General features: G+C 39.2%; 1 protein-coding gene and 1 pseudogene across 1 annotated transcript; one reads left to right on the top strand and one right to left on the bottom strand.

Moving 5' to 3' along the window:
• The first annotated feature begins 1,333 nt into the window (after window positions 1-1,333).
• Window positions 1,334-6,980, top strand: LOC140238560 (uncharacterized; annotated as a pseudogene).
• A 2,750-nt stretch (window positions 6,981-9,730) lies between these two features.
• LOC140238559 (uncharacterized) lies at window positions 9,731-15,328 on the bottom strand. The gene is made up of 6 exons (XM_072318461.1): window positions 15,163-15,328; window positions 14,195-14,314; window positions 13,621-13,734; window positions 12,208-12,324; window positions 10,775-10,887; window positions 9,731-9,784 (listed from the first exon to the last, which is right to left on the bottom strand). The coding sequence occupies exons 1-6, from the start codon at window positions 15,326-15,328 to the stop codon at window positions 9,731-9,733; spliced, it is 684 nt and encodes a 227-aa protein (XP_072174562.1).
• Between the last annotated feature and the right edge of the window lie 1,857 nt (window positions 15,329-17,185).

The following is a 17,185-nucleotide window of genomic DNA, read 5'->3' as shown; positions in this document are numbered from 1 at the left end:
ATTTCATACCTTTGACGATGACTGTCACGGTATGAGTGCAGTTCAGCAGATTCTGCTCGTATCCAGTACATGTCATGTCAAGCGTCGCTTGTGTGTTGCCCGATTTGATGTCAATCTTTTCCGCTTTTTTGGCTACATCTTGGCCATTAATTCTGCAAATAATTTCCACGTCATCATCGCTGTTATCAGTCGCCTTGAGCTCGCTGAAAAATGGTAAACTCGAATCGACGTTAGCGTAGCGTTCTCCTGCCTTTGTTAAAAGCTCCATGGTCTTGGGGCCTTCCAACTTACACGCCTCGCAGTCTTAAACAAAGAAAAATATTCACATTGGGTATTAAAGCCAGAGGAAACTGCATACGTTAAATAACAAAAAAAAAGCATTATTTCCATAATAATTGTTGGGTCTCCCGGTATTTTAAAATCTACAATTCTAGAAGAATGAAGACTAAATATTATTATGTACATTTAGTGAAAACAGAAATTGAGAAAACACAGTGAAATTTGAGGAAATTTGGACTATCAAATCAAAATTCTGATTTTTGTTAACGTTTCGGTACCGCAATCGCTGGTTAAGAAGAGTACAACCATTCGTGGTGTCACACATGGACAGCGATATAAAAGCACACATTCTTTCCACTTGTTACTGATATATTGTTCAGGACGATGTTATCCCCCCCCCCCCCTCACCCATCGCTGTCTTATGAAAGAGGTTAGCCATGTGCTCCATCATTAATCAAAAATGAAAAATATGTTGAATTCCTTCTAGTATTTTTTTTTATCTCGTCCATGTGTGACAGGAAACACTGTCACAAACAGAAAAGTTTGAAGATTAGTAACTTTTGAATGGATTGTCCGATTTTCCCAACTTCACTGATGTCCTCTATCAATGTTTCTGCATTGAGTCAATCCATATATAAATATATTTAAATGTCCCCACATGTTTATATATATATATATATATGTATATATATATTATACATATACACTCAGCAAAAAAAAGAAGGAAAGTAAACACTTTTTCAGTTCATATTTTTCATAGTAGATTTTGATGAAAATCAGTGTATTTTATATTTTATTTCGTGAGTTTACGCAAGAACTCACAGTGAGAGCCCGCTCAACGCGCGCGCAGTCATATCGCTTCGCACGTTGCACGAGGGAAGCTCCCCCCACGCAGTCTGAAATCAAGTCATATTCTTCCCTTTTTCCGTGCATCATCGCACCATCTTATCTAATTGTGGATTGTTATTATTTGTAGCTCAGTTTGAGCTGTGTTTTGCTTCGGAAGAGGACTTTTATTCTAGTGTTTTTTCAAGTACCGCATCACGGTTGCGGGATGGAAATTCCGCTTACCGCCCCACATCATACAGCTAAGTCTGTCGTGGGTGGCACCACTAGTTCGAGCGCCCCACAGCATACAGCTAAGACCCCGTTTACAGTGGGAGGCTCGGCCGCGGCCGAGCCGCGGCCGAGCCCAGCCCCGCTTCAGTGTAAACGCGCAAAAGGCCAAATGCGAGGCCAAAATTGGCCTCGCATTTGGCCTCGCTCTGGAGGTGGTCTCGGCCGCGGCCGAGCCGCGGCCGAGCCCTGCCTCTTCTTGGTGTAAACGCAAACTGGGCCAAATGCGCGGCCAATTGCGCGGCCAATTTTAGTCTGGCTTCCAAACCCTCTGCCTGTATCTTTCGCTATTCAGGATATTAACCCCCTCAACATCGAAAATTAGTGTAGTTTAAGGTGGTTTTGTCCTGCAAAGGATTTTTTCCTTCGGCAAAGGCCTTTGCCCGAACGGCGACTTCGTCGCCACGGAATTCATTTGGCAAAGGGTCTGAAAACTAGACAATACCAAATTGCGTTTGTTTACAAGCAGAGCGCCACTACGACAAAATATTGAAAGGTTTGAATCAAAAGCGCGGCCGAGCCCAGCAGTGTAAACGGACAAAATTGCGAGGCTCGGCCGCGCAATTGAGGCCGGACTCGGCCGCGGCCGAGCCGCGGCCGGGCCCCGCCCCGCACTGTAAACGGGGTCTTTGTCTGTCGTGGTGACTACAGCCGCGCATCATGAACCTAAGTGTTCGCCGGCTCAGTCGAAGAAAGAAGGGGACGGGAAACCCAGCTTAAGTATAAAAAAAAGAAGCAGCCCCCTAAAGAGAAGACGGACGCGGATGTGCTTTCCCGCCTTTCAAAGCTTGAATCCATGTTTGAGAAAGTCATGGGAGTGCTACCGTCCCAGCCTACTCGATCGAGTTTTCCATTCGATCGTATCCAACAACAACAATTACGTGCCGGCCATGTTGGTACGGCTTGTACCGCAGACCACGGTGGTGTGCCGCCGTTTGGGGATGTGGATGCGTGTGCTGACACTGACGATAGTACGCAAGCACGCGGTACGCTGCAGGACCACAGCGGCAGCAGCTACAGTGGGGATAAATGCGATTTCCCTGCGGCGGCAGCGGGTTACGCACCCGCAGAGCACACGGGGCGACCAGTGCAAGTACAGTGGTACCATCTTTTGCTGCGAAGTTTGCGGTCTCCTCCTTTGTGGGCGAACCTATCAATGACGAATTGGCAAATTCTACCAATTATCTTATCTCCCATTGTCTGGAGGAAAAATCGATGGAAGAGTCATCGGCAAACTACCCAGCACCGAGCAATTGCCCCAACTTGCTAGTCCCTAAAGTAAATCCAGTGATTTGGGATAATGTGACCCAGACTACACGCAGCAGGGACGTTAAACTGCAGAGAGTACAGAAATCTCTCACCCTCGGGCTGTGTGCGTTCCTACAAACTCTTCCTACTGACTTGAACGAGGCGCAACAGGACGCACTTGCTTTACTCTGCATATGGCAAGCCGTTTGTGTAAAAAGTCGATAAACTCTGTTTTTCACTGATAAACTCTGTTTTTCACTGACAAACTCTGTTTATCACTTGATAAACTGAGTTTATCAACTGATAAACACAGTTTATCAGAAAAACTGTGTTTATCAGCTGATAAACATTGTTTTTCAAGAAAAACTGAGTTTATCAAGTGATAAACAGTTTATCGGAAAAACTGTTTATCAGTTGATAAACTCAGTTTATCAAGTGATAAACAGAGTTTATCAGAAAAAACTGTGTTTATCAGTTGATAAACACTGTTTATCAAGTGATAAACACAGTTTATCAGAAAAACTCTGTTTATCAGAAAAACTCTGTTTATCAACTGATAAACATTGTTTTTCAAGAAAAACTCTGTTTATCAGAGAAAAACAGAGTTTATCAGAAAACTGTGTTTATCAACTGATAAACACAGTTTTTCCGATAAACTCTGTTTATCAGTGATAAACTGAGTTTATCAACTGATAAACACAGTTTTTCTGATAAACTCTGTTTATCACTTGATTAACTCAGTTTATCAGAGAAAAGCAGAGTTCAAACCTTCTCGGTAGTGGGCGCTAGATAGCAGCATTTAATACGTCTGCTCTGTTAATACGTAGGCCTACATGTACATGTACATGTGCAAGTGTGTATTCTCACGCACTCCTATCCTGACCAGACATATACCAGATACCGATTACCGAAAACGTTGCCAGAATTACAGACACAACACACCCGGCCCAGCCCGGTTAGCTAACTAGCGCAGTGATACGTACATTGCAAGCGCCTAGCGCCATAGCGCTGCGATTATTACAACAACGAGCAGAACATATCAAACAGTGAAAACGCCCTCTCGTGGAGAGATAAATAACTCTGCTTATCAAAAGTGAAAAACTCTGTTTATCAACTGATAAACTGAGTTTATCAGAAAAACTGTGTTTATCAACAGATAAACTCTGTTTTTCACTGATAAACTCTGTTTATCAATGAAAAACAGTGTTTATCAACTGATAAACAGTTTTTCTTTGATAAACTGTGTTTATCAACTGATAAACACTGTTTTTCTGATAAACTCAGTTTATCAAGTGATAAACTCAGTTTATCACTTGATAAAGAGTTTATCGCTGATAAACACAGTTTATCAGAAAAACTGTGTTTATCAGTTGATAAACTCAATTCATCAAAGAAAAACTCTGTTTATCAGTTGATAAACACTGTTTTCCACTGATAAACAGTGTTTATCAACTGATAAACACATTTTTTTCTTTGATAAACTGTGTTAATCAACTGATAAACACTGTTTTTCTGATAAACTCAGTTTATCAAGTGATAAACTCAGTTTATAAACTCTGTTTATCAATTGATAAACAGAGTTTATCGTTGATAAACACAGTTTATCAGAAAACTGTGTTTATCAGTTGATAAACTCAATTCATCAAAGAAAAACTCTGTTTATCAGTTGATAAACACTGTTTTCCACTGATAAACAGTGTTTATCAACTGATAAACACATTTTTTTCTTTGATAAACTGTGTTAATCAACTGATAAACACTGTTTTTCTGATAAACTCAGTTTATCAAGTGATAAACTCAGTTTATAAACTCTGTTTATCAATTGATAAACAGAGTTTATCGTTGATAAACACAGTTTATCAGAAAACTGTGTTTATCAGTTGATAAACTCAGTTTATCAAAGAAAAACTCTGTTTATCAGTTGATAAACACTGTTTTTATCGACTTATTAAAAACAGTATTTATCGACTTATTACACAAACGGCTTGCCATATCTGTAACGCCAATTACGAAATGAACTGCCTGAGAAATGAGCTTATCAGACCCGACATGAACGCTGCTTACGCACATTTGTGCAAGCCTACAACGCCAGTGACCGCGTTTCTCTTCGGTGACGACCTAAGACAACGTGTAAAAGATCTCAAAGAAGAGAATAGGGCTGCCTTTAGTGTGGTTAGAGGGCAGGCTAAGCGATCTACGCATCAGCCGTACCACCCATACAAGTGCACGGCCAGCGGTGGATTCAGCCGGAGGCAATATCGGAGCGCGGGCTGGCTCGCAGCTGGGGATACATCCAGGCCTTTTTTAGGCCAACAGCGGGGAAACAGACATTCAGCCCCGCACACGCAGACTCGCCCACCTCCAGCACATGCGCACAACCGGGGGGGGGGGGGGGGGGGGAGGCAGAGCTACTCAGTGATCCCAGCGAAGCCAAACACTGTCACGGAGAAAGTAGCTGCACTACCCAAAGAAGTAAGTTGCAGGCCTAGCTCTTGTTGTGGAAATACACAATCTACTCATACTGCACAGTCAGATTTTGACATTGAACATGTAGATGTCCCATTAGACCTGCCCGTTGGGGGTCGACTGAGGCATTTTAGGAAACAGTGGAATCATATTGCCATTGATCCTAGTATCATACTAGGTGTTTCAAAAAACATTTCCCAATTTTGATCATTAGTTAAAAAACTATTCATCCGATAAAACTGTCATTGATATAAATAATAGCTGAATAGTGTACAATTTGGTTGGAGGTGATTTGAATGTGAAAGCATGAATCAGTTTCATTAAATCTAAGATTGATTTTTAAATAAGGTTTCAGAGTTTGGTCAAATTTTAACCCTCTGTACAAAAATTGAACCTTGCACAGGAACCAATGATGTGTATGTGAGTGTGCGCTGACAATGGCCCTGAACAATGGACATGCCTTAACCACCTGTTGACTAGGCGTCAGTCTCTAGCTCCCAGGCACATGAATGCTTAATCAAAATTCATGTGGATTGCCCTGGGCACTGCTAGTCTGGATTCATGCACGGTAAAGGGTAAAATGCATGCACATGGAAAAAGGAAGCACATGTTTCCATGTGATTGCAAACACCACATTCCATTCCAGCTGGCAATCATTTTCAATTTTTGCTTCACATATCACTAAATTTGGGATATAAATAAGCATAAATGATCTAAAGTTCCTCATTTTGATACAACTGTCTACTAATTAAATAGTCTGACAAATTTTTCGCCTTTTGATAAAAAGAAATCATTTTTGGTAAAGAGTTCAGCAGCATTTATCATTGGGGCAATATGTTTCACAGTAGATTTATTTAAGGCTCCATTTACACAAGTGTATACTCTAATTGATTTTCTTTGCTTCCTGTCACCATGCTTACGATAGAACAGAAGGTATTCATTGTAATTTCGTTTTTCAGAAGTAGGGAGAGCACTGTCGAGACCCAACGACAGTATCGGTAGGCGTTTGACTTTACACAGATACTGCCAGAGGCTGAATAAAGACTAGTTGTGATAAGGGAATTTCTCATGAATAAATAATGAAGCATTCAAACCCTAACCATTGTTTAGGACCATTGTCAGGGTGTTAACCACACACTCCCATGCACACCCATTGACCCCTGTGCAAAGTGAAATTTTGTACAGAGGGTTGAAAATAGAGCAAAATCTGGAACCTAACTGTGAAATTAATCATGGATTTCATGAATCTGATTTATGCTTTCATATTCAAACCACCTCCGACCAAATTGTACACTATTCAGCTATTACTCATATCAATGACAGTGTTATCTGATATATAGTTTATGAATTGGAAAAGTGGGGAAACGTTTGTTTTTTTTAAACACCTAGTACTTGATGCAATTAGCGGTTACAAACTTGAATTTCAAGAGGCGAATATCCCACCTCGCAGAGGTAAACCGCCTTACCACTACAGAGTGGGTAATGCTGAGGAGAGCAAGATTGACATTGAAATTCGAAAATGGGCGAGAAAGGCGTCATCGAAGAATGCCAACATGTGGCAGGAGAATTTGTGTCCAATATTTTTACACGCCCAAAGAAAAATGGGGACATACGCCTGATCTTAGATTTATCGGACCTAAATGACAGTCTGAATGTACAGCATTTCATAATGGATAACATCCATACAGCTACAACCCTTGGTTGTTACCTTGCCTCAGTCAACCTTCGAGATGCCAATTACTCTGTCCCTATTCACCCCTCACATCGCAAGTATTTGGGATTTGTCTGGCAAGGGAAATGTTGGCAATTTAGGGTACTCCCCAATGGCCTCATGCAGTACAGCGCCTTATAGACTCTTCACCAACTTATGAAGCCGGTGTTCTCAAAACTGAGACAGGCAGGCCACCTGGTTGTGGGGTATTTAGATGACACTCATAATTGGTGAAACTGAATCACAAGCACTAAAGCGGTGCAAGCAACCACAGAACTGCTCTCTGATCTTGGTTTTGTTATTCATTCAGAGAAATCTATCCTAGTTCTTCAGCAACGGCTCCTAATTCTTGGGGCTTATCTTGGATTCGGAAAGCATGACCATAACGCTCCCTCATGAGAAATGTCAAAATATCAGGGCAGTATGTGAGGAATTACTAGGGAAACAGAACCCTACTATCAGGCAGGTGGCGCAGGTCATTGGGAAACTGATTGCTACTTTCCTTGCAATTCAATAATGGCCCCCTCTTCTATCGTAGCCTATAGTATATATCGTCGGCGACCATCCGAACCGTCGTATCTGTCAGCGGTGTGCGAGAACACGTTTTCGAGAAAAACGCGTTTGAAGTTTGGGGGTCCTTTGAAGTCTAGTGTAAAGAAATTTCTTGCTTTTATTCCCGGTCTTTTTATATGAAAAGAAAGGCAAATTCCAGACGATTCGTATAATATATGTATTTAAAATCATGTATGAATAAAACTAATGCTACGTTCACAAAAAGAAAGGCCTCCGCACAGGAAGAGTCGAAAAACAGGTATACGACGGTTCGGAGATCGCACTCTCAGTACGCGCGGTCATCCGAACTGACGTATCGGGGTGATACGTCAGTTTGCTGAACGCGCGTACCGAAAGTGCGATCTCCGAACCGACGTATCCTATTCTTATAACACGCGCATCTATGCGATATGCATGGTTACGTGGTATTTATCTGTAAAACGAGTGATTTCGCGCATATTGTTGTGTGAATGCAACTATTCTGTGTCATAATTTCATAAGATGTAGTACAAATACGTCCAAGGTCTAGTTTTGGCATGCATGATGAAACACTGGTAGGGGAGGGGGAGGTTCCTGTGCAGATTTTTTGTTTGTTTTGTTTTGTTTTGTTTTTTGACATGAATTACGCTTCAGGCATCAGACGAGAGTTCCTTTGATGTAAAAAACAAACAGACAAACAATCAAAAAACCCACTCCATGTTAAGGACACATTATCTTTGATCAGTTTGTATCTAATTACTGTATCACGCAAAAAGTGGTTATACATGTATTGTGAAAGAGGTGGGGCCTATGGAATTATTGTTTTTTCATTGCAGCCTGCCTCTTCTTTTTCCTCTCATTTCATCTTCTCACTGCTCTCCTCCACCTCTTCTCTTTCCCTTGCCACGCTTTAACCATCTCTCCCACTCTCCAATACTGTAAACAAAAACAAAAATCACACATCCAAGCCTTGCTATTCTTTGTGATAATTCATGCCGCAATCATGACTGTAATGACCTAACTTTCATTCTTTCTAAGCTGCCATGATGAATACTGTACATTTTAACCCATGAATAAAGATTTTCTTTTACAGCTCACATGCATGGCAGACATAATTCATGATCATTCAGTTGGGTAAAACTCAATTATCAGCTTGCTCATCAGAAATAACAAGCAAAAAATTTACTTAGCCACACGTCTGTCTCACATTATTGTTTTTTATATATATACGAGTATACATATATATATATATACGTTCAGGACTCTGAAACAGATGCAAATTGATTTTCTACGCAGAAACATCCACACACACAAACATGGATTGTACTTGTTCACACAAATAATAAAAGGTGTATTGTCCTACAGACTTAAATGATATTCAAGTAGTACTATGAATATCATTTCACTTCCAATTATATATGCTGACATTTTAGTGTGCATAATATTATGATTTCCTCATGATAATGAGATCACAGTACATATAAGAGAAAAACAAAACAAAACAAAGAAAGTGAGTCTTGAGACAAGGCTGCATTAAAATGCAGCAATATTTATTTCAAAATCCATATCTCACATCCAAAAAGAAAAGAAAAGGATTGAACATGTCCTTAAATACAATGGTAAAATTTCATTAAAAATTTTTGAATTTACAGAATGATCAAGATGTCTGTGGTAAAATAAATATTGATTTAAATTCAGTGATAATGATCATGTCCTTTAATACAATGGTTACATTTCCTCGAACATTTTTAAATGTACAAATCAAAATGTCTTTGGTTTAATAGATATTGATCTAAATCAATTGTTAAACCGATTTTAACATGAGAAAATTGTACACAATACAGTTTATATTGAAAAACATTCTGAAACATTCATCAGATGGAAATGGCTTAAAGCAGAAGGCCAACTTCCTCCTAATACTAGTGAATCTCTAATAACTCAGGTCTTAGGGCTGAAAAAAAAGTACATTGTATGATTTGAGTTGTTATTATGTGCATGTTTGTGATTGTACTTTCATTTCGATATAACAGTAATATCTACGCAACGGTCCTTCAGAAATCAAATCACATTTGGAAGGAGGAATAAAGCTGTTACATGTACATCTCTCACATGAAAAAATATGACAATTATTGTTAAAGAAATATCAAAGCTTATTATGATATCATAGAATATTTAATAGCTATAGAATAGACAAATCATAACATGGCGAATAGTGGTGGGGAGATAGTGCGGAGTGATAAATTATCAAAAATTTGAATACATAGACTAAATTGCTTTTGCATGCACAAACAACTGTAGGCACCATAGACAAGCAATAATTAGTGAGAAGTTGGTCAGAGCTGACATTTTGCTGGGATGGATCTGATGGTGCTTCGTTGTTCAATTCTGGTATTGGTATCTCATGAATGCGGTCCATGTTCTTGGTGATGCCAACTGGAAATGAAGAAAACAAAAAAGAAAACAAGATACACATGGTGCATAAATATTACATTTGTTTCATCATATTTATTAAAAGACTGAATTTATCATTTCTTTGAAAGGACAAGATGTCATCCAGCTTACAACTCATGGTGGATCCATGCGTGGACATATGGGGTGTAAGATGCCCTTATTGTTTTTGTTTTTTTGAACAAAAAATCAACAGAATAAACTGGAGGACGTGCGTGTGGTCCCCCCCCCCCACACACACACTTTACAGAATTCCTGGACCCACCCCCGACAACTGCAAAAAAAAAAAAAAGAAGGATGCTACATTCTATGCTTGTGTATAGTTGATATCATCCTTTTTATTTGTCATCATATGACAGCAATAGCATCATTTATTCCGGATTACTAATGGTTATTCCAACAAGATTGAGTCAGCAATATCTGGTTGGGTTTCCCGATTAGATTGACTCTTTATGTGCCACGTTCGCACGTCGGACTCAGTCGACGGCGTGCCAACTTCGCATATTCTGCTCAACAAACAAAGCCGCCAAAACCAATCGATAGATCACTAATCACTGCTAATCCCGCAGCACAATGAAAGCGTTTCTCGTGCTTTTGTTCCTCTCTGTACGACTTGCATTCTATGTGGTGATTGACTATACAAGCGGTGTTCCCAAATAGAATTGCTCGTACATTCTAAGTTACTCTTACAGTTTTATGTGCAAAAGTCATGCCTTTACAGTAATGTAGCAAGTGCCATGGTCATTCAACAGAAAAATTGAAAAAAGATTCGTCATACAATTTATATCGAAACAAAGCTTGGCATTCCTTTGCCAGCTATTATGCCCATCTTAACAAAAATTTGTAAAAGTTATAGGAATTGGAAAAACAGAATTCTTTCTCAAAGCATGACTACCTTCCTGTCTCAGAATAATGTGGCACACAGGGGGTTTCCACCGTGGCACATAAAGAGTTAAGTGCTTTACAAACACTCACCAGTGAGAAGTTGGTCAGAGATGAAATTCTGCGGGATGGATCTGACGGTGCTTCATTGTTCAATACTAGCATTGGTATCTCTTGAATGCAGTCCATATCCTTGGTGATGCCAACTGGAAATGAAGAAACAAAAAGAAAAACAAATACACATGGTGCACAAACATTTTATTTGTTTCCATCATATTTATTGAAAGATTGACTTTATAATTTCTTTTACTAAGATTAACCTTTTAATAGCACAATTTTCAGGTAGCCCTTTGTAAATGTCCACAAACAAGATTTTTTTTTTTCGCCCAGCAGAGATCGGACAGATTGGTGATCTGCATCAATGCAAAGCAGTCAAACGTACATGCATCCTCATTTGAAAATTGCTCATAAATTATCACTCTGCTTGGAAGGTCCAGGTACAATTGGCAGACAAGCTACATTCTCCAGTTGTGTGTTAGCCATTTGGTACAATATGACAAGAAGGATAACATGACATCCAGATTGCAACCAGTGGTTGATTCATGTGGGGCACATCAGGTGTAAGATACCCTTTATTTTTGTCTTTTTTTAACAAAAGAAATAAACAGAAAAACTGGAGGACGTGCGTGTGGTCCCCCCCCCCCCAACTTTCACAGAATTCCTGGACCCACCCCTGACAACACAAACACTGGTACATGGTAGCCAGGATGCTACATTCTTTGCTTGTGTGTAGTTTATGTCATCCTTTTTAATTGCTATTAAAGTGTATAAGACAGCATCATTTAATCTTAATTACCAATGGATATTCCAACAAGATTAATGCAGCAATATCTGGTTGGATTTCCCAACAAGATTAAGGCTTTGCAAACACTCACCAGTGAGAAGTTGGTACGGGCTGACATTTTGCTGGGATGGATCTGATGGTGCTTCGTTGTTCATTCTGGTACAAAGTGTGTATTGGTATCTCATGAATGCAGTCCATGTCCTTGGTGATGCCAACTGGAAATGAAGAAAACAAAAAGAAAAACAAGATACACATGGTGCATAAGTACTACATTTTGTAAAATCATATTTATTGGAAGATTGACTTTATCATTTCTTTGCCATCAAGATTACAACCCATGGTGGATCCATGCGGGGACACATGGGGTTTAAGATGCCTTTTTTTTTAAAACAAAAAAATGAACAGAGAAAAACTGGAGGACGTGCGTGTGGTCCCCCCCCCCCCCCCCCCCCCCCCATTTGCAGAATTCCTTGACAACTGCAAATAATACTGGTACAAGGTAGCCAGGGTGCTTCATTCTATGCTTGTGTATAGTTGATGTCATTCTTTTTATTTGCTATTATATAGCAACAATAGCATCATTTCATCTGGATTACTACCGGTAATTGATATTCCAACAAGATTGATTCAGCAATATCTGGTTGGGTTTCCCAACAAGGTTTAAGGCGGTACTAACACTCACCATTGAGAAGTTGGTCAGAGCTGACATTCTGCTGGGGTGAATCTGACAGTGCTCCTTCATTGTTCAATACTAGCATTGGTATCTCAGGAAGGCAGCTGATGTCTTTTTTGATGCCAACTGTAAATGAGGAAAACAAAATAAACATAGCCTATGTTTATTTTATTGTTTCTATGTGATTTTTTTTTAAGATTGAATTTATCTTCTTTTTAAATATTAAGATTAACCTTTTAATACCACAATTTTCAGAAAGCCCTATTTAAATGTCCACAAACAAGAGGGTATTTTTTGCCCATCAGCAGAGATCGGACAGATTGGTGATCTGCATTAATGTGAAAGTAGTCAAACGGTACATGCATCCTCATTTGAGAATTGCTCATAGATTAAATATCACTCTGCTTGGAAGGTCCAGGTACAATTGGCAGACAAGCTACATTCTCCAGTTGTGTGTTAGCCATTTGCTACAACATGAAAAGAAGGATAACATGACATCCAGATTGCAACCAGTGGTTGATTCATGTGGAGCACATCAGGTGTAAGACACCCTTTATTTTTGTCTTTTTTTTAAACAAAAGAAATGAACAGAAAAACTGGAGGACATGCATGTGGTCCCCCCCCCCCCCCCCCCAACTTCATAGAATTCCTGGACCCACCCCTGACAACTGAAAAAAACACTGGTACATTGTAGCCGGGATACTACACTCTTTGCTTGTGTGTAGTTTATGTGATCCTTTTTAATTGCTATTAAAGTGTATAAGACAGCAATAGCATCATTTCATCTTAATTACTAATGGATATTCCAACAAGATTAATGCAGCTATATCTGGTCGGGTTTCCCAACAAGATTAAAGGTAGGGGATACCTTTTACAGACCTCCCAAAATGTAGAAAACATTAAATATGAACCTCAGGGGACTTGTTTAGGCCACTGCTGAGAAATTTGGAAGTCAACAGTTATCTACAATTTGAATAATGCACAAAACTCAACTACTCAGTAGTTCTGTGTGTCAGCCACACTTAAGCCTTTTTGTTGCTGTCTTCTGAATCTATAAACACAAATCTAAAAGTATAAGAGCTGATGTAATAACATATAGAGTGTGTGGCAAGAATGTATATAGAAATGTTTGTAAGTTTTGATGAAATTTCTTCACAAATATACATGATGGACACACATGCAATGCATGGGTCTGCAAAAGTAGCCTAGTAATGTACTGGAATTTACGGTGAGCCCCGAAAAAAAAATTCAATTCAAAATCTAACAGTCACTAAAAATGTACTAAATGTTACCTTCCACTTTCAAAACTTTATGGGAGTTTCTAAAATGATACTCTCTTCAACATACCACTGTATTTATACAACTCTTCATTTAGGGCATGCAAATGGGATTCCCTACCTTTAAGGCTTTACAAGCACTCACCAGTGACAAGTTGGTCAGAGCTGACATTTTGCTGGGATGAAACTGCGGGTGCTTCGTTGTTCAATTGTGGCATTGGTATCCCTTGAATGCAGTCCATGTCCTTGGTGATGCCAACTGGAAATGAAGAAAACAAAAAGAAAAACAAATACACATGGTGCATAAACATTTAATTTGTTTCCATCATATTTATTGAAAGATTGACTTTATAATTTCTTTGTCATCCAGATTACAACCCATGGTGGATCCATGCGGGGACACATGGGGTTTAAGATGCCCTTTTTTTAAACAAAAAAGAAACAGAGAAAAACTGGCAGACGTGCGTGTGGTCCCCCCCCCCCCCCCCAATTTACAGAATTCCTTGACCCACCTCTGACAACTGCAAATAATACTGGTACATGTTAGCCAGGATGCTACATTCTTTGCTTGTGTATAGTTGATGTCATTCTTTTTATTTGCTATTATATGACAGCAATAGCATAATTTAATCCAGATTACTAATTGATATTCCAACAAGATTGAATCAACCATATCTACTTGGGTTTTTGAACAAGATTAAGGCTTTACAAACACTCACCATTGAGAAGAAGTTGGTCAGAGCTGACATTCTGCTGGGATGGATCTAACGGTGCTCCTTCACTGTTCAATGCTAGCTTTGGTATCTCTGGAATGCAGCTGATGTCCTTTTTTATGGCAACTATAAATGAGGAAAACAAAATACACATAGTGCATATATTTTTCACTGTTACTATCTTAATTTTTTAAAAGTTGAATCTATTTTTGTTTTTATCAAGATTAACCTTTGAATACCACATTTTTCAGATAGCCCTATGTAAATGTCCACAAAAAAAGAGTTTTTATTTTTGCCCATCAGCAGAGATCAAACAGACTGGTGATCTGCATTAAATGCAAAAGCAGTCAAGCGGTACATGCATCCTCTTTCCACAGTCAATTGCATGTACTTATGAAGAATACAAAAACATCATTAGAAGTGAGGCACAAAAATAGCATTTGCTGATAGGCTTACAAACTCTTTTGTTACGCATAGGGCACCGGAATGGGGTCAGGAAGTCAAAATTTTTTAAACTCAGCCTTGCTGGTTACACACATAGATCTTCAGTTTTGCAGCAAAACAAGGGCATTATGAAATTGGAAAAAGTGACTGAAACACAAAATACAAGCAGATGTGACACAGAAAAAGAAAAGATACTGATAGAAGGTCTAATCTGTTCATTAAAGTTTTTTTTTTTTTTTTTGTAGGCATAACACAAATGAACATGAATTAAGGCTACATAAGTACACGCTCATGTCTTTATTGTGAAAACATGGTATATCAGGTTGTGCTGTATATGAGTTGACACCATGAAAATGTAATACACGTATACCAGGCACTACTTAAATGCATTCATACAGTATGGAGTAAGCTACTTCTAACATTACAGCACAGTTACGAAGTTATTAGAGGCATTGAATAAACACACACACTGTATACTGTCCATACTTTTTACTACAAGTATGTATTCATTTGTGTGCGCACAATCTTACCTAATTTCGCCAGGTAAATGTTGTCATCATCGCCATAATCAGAAGTATCATCTTCGTCACTGCTGTCTGCGGTGCTTGTGTTTCCATCATCGCTACTGCTTTCAGAATTCTCTCCCCCATACACAGCAGTAATTGTGCCTTTCCACAGTTTCCTGTGCCATCGCATTGACACACAAACTCCAAGTCGTGGGAAGCATGCCCTTCCTGAATTTCAGCTGATCAACAGCTATGGAATTCCTCGTACTATCTTTGTCCCAAAGGACTTCAACATCTGTTGGTTTCTCTGAGGACAAAGACCTGTAACAAACAAAAACCAAAACATTCACTACAAGTGTATTAAAAAATATTTTTAATTCTAGCAGAAATGTTTTACCGCAAGCCTATTTAGTGGTCTATTTTTACATTGATCATAAAAATGCCAAAGTACAATTCAACTCATATTATAGACGGATAGAGGGCGAAGATTCCCTGTGCATATGGTACTGCAAAACTACTCTCTAGAATGTGTGGGCACCTATAGCCTAGCAAGGCTAGATCTGACAATTGGAACATTGCATTTAGACCTCAATTATATACATGTATTTTAATTGTAGTGGAACATCAGCGTATTACTATAAGATATCACAGGAGGGGCTCACTCAAGTACTGCTCTCTGGCCTCTTAACACACTAAAGCCTTCATTGCAGTGATTTCAATATTATGGAGACTTGGCACTCACAGCGACATAAAAATGCATGCGATAAAAATTCATACTCAGTAACGGTACGGTACAAAGCATTTGCAGTTGGCTAGATCTCTGAACAACACACATGTATTTAAGGGCCAGCATAATCTAATCCTACTCCTAGAGTACTAGGAATCCTAGTATCAGATAAATTTACAGACGTTGGTAAAATCATTCATTTTCACTATAGCCAGTATAGGCCCTACTTTAATACTACTACTAGATCCTTGGCTTACAGTGTACATTGGCAAATTCACATGAGATACATTACACTCAGATTTGGGTGTTTTTCTTTGTGTGTGTTTGCAAGCTTGGGGCTCAATCGGCCATAAATACATGTTATAAGTAAGGAGAACCTATCATCAGAACTCTAGGGCCCTACACTAAATGATGAACCAGCGATTAGCGGCTCTAAATTGTTGGCTGTGACTATACGTAACTTGTGAATGTTGGACTCGTCTTAGTAATCTCGTACTTTTTGTGTGGTAATTCCCAAACAATTCACCCTGAAGTGTTAACAGTTTGGCATTGCCCACACCCACTACGTATGAGGTCCATATATGCACCATAAGCACATAAAGCCAATTCAACGAGATCATTGTGAACGTTGTTTTCTAGACTACAAAAGGGTCTATGATTTAAACCCTACTAGAGTATCCCTGCCTTTGTACCCACATGTTTATCTATACACAGGACTACACCTACCAACGCGACGAAATATTTTGAAAAACCCACGACAATCTGCATATTTATCTTGACAAGTAACAATCTTACGGATAGAACTTGCTTGGGTATGTTCATTTTATTTGAAATTGCATGATTTCATAGCTACTCATTATAAAACTCACCGGTCCTGGGGAGGGTCTGGTTGGCGCTCCATCGTCTGCTTCTGCCAGTTCTGGCGATACGACACCTTCTCTGAACGCGACTCGACGTTTCGCGGCCACCCGAACCGACGTATAGCGATACGTCGGTTCGGATGAACGCCTTTAGCCAATTCGCGTTCAGGCAAAATGACGTATATCAAATTTCTCTGTTAAAAACACAAAATCCGGTTTCAAAATTTTGTGAGTAGAAAGAGTGTGTGCTGGGCTTTCTTAAAACGGCAAAATCTGAAATTCGAAAAATTTACTGAATTTTGACATATACGACGGTTCGGATGGTCGTCGACGATATATAAGAAAGAGACAAAATTCTTGCACTGAAATCAAGCAAAGGGCATTTTGATAGGCCTATGAATTTGAAGCTTCTAAAAACGAGTTAGCTTGGTGGTTCAATAACATTTACTGCCAGTTGGCA

This window comes from Diadema setosum, chromosome 15 (genome assembly GCF_964275005.1).
Source record: "Diadema setosum chromosome 15, eeDiaSeto1, whole genome shotgun sequence".
In the NCBI taxonomy this organism is placed as follows: Eukaryota; Metazoa; Echinodermata; class Echinoidea; order Diadematoida; family Diadematidae; genus Diadema; species Diadema setosum.
The sequence above is the reverse complement of the archived record's forward strand: the minus strand, read 5'-3'. Positions and strand labels throughout refer to the sequence as shown.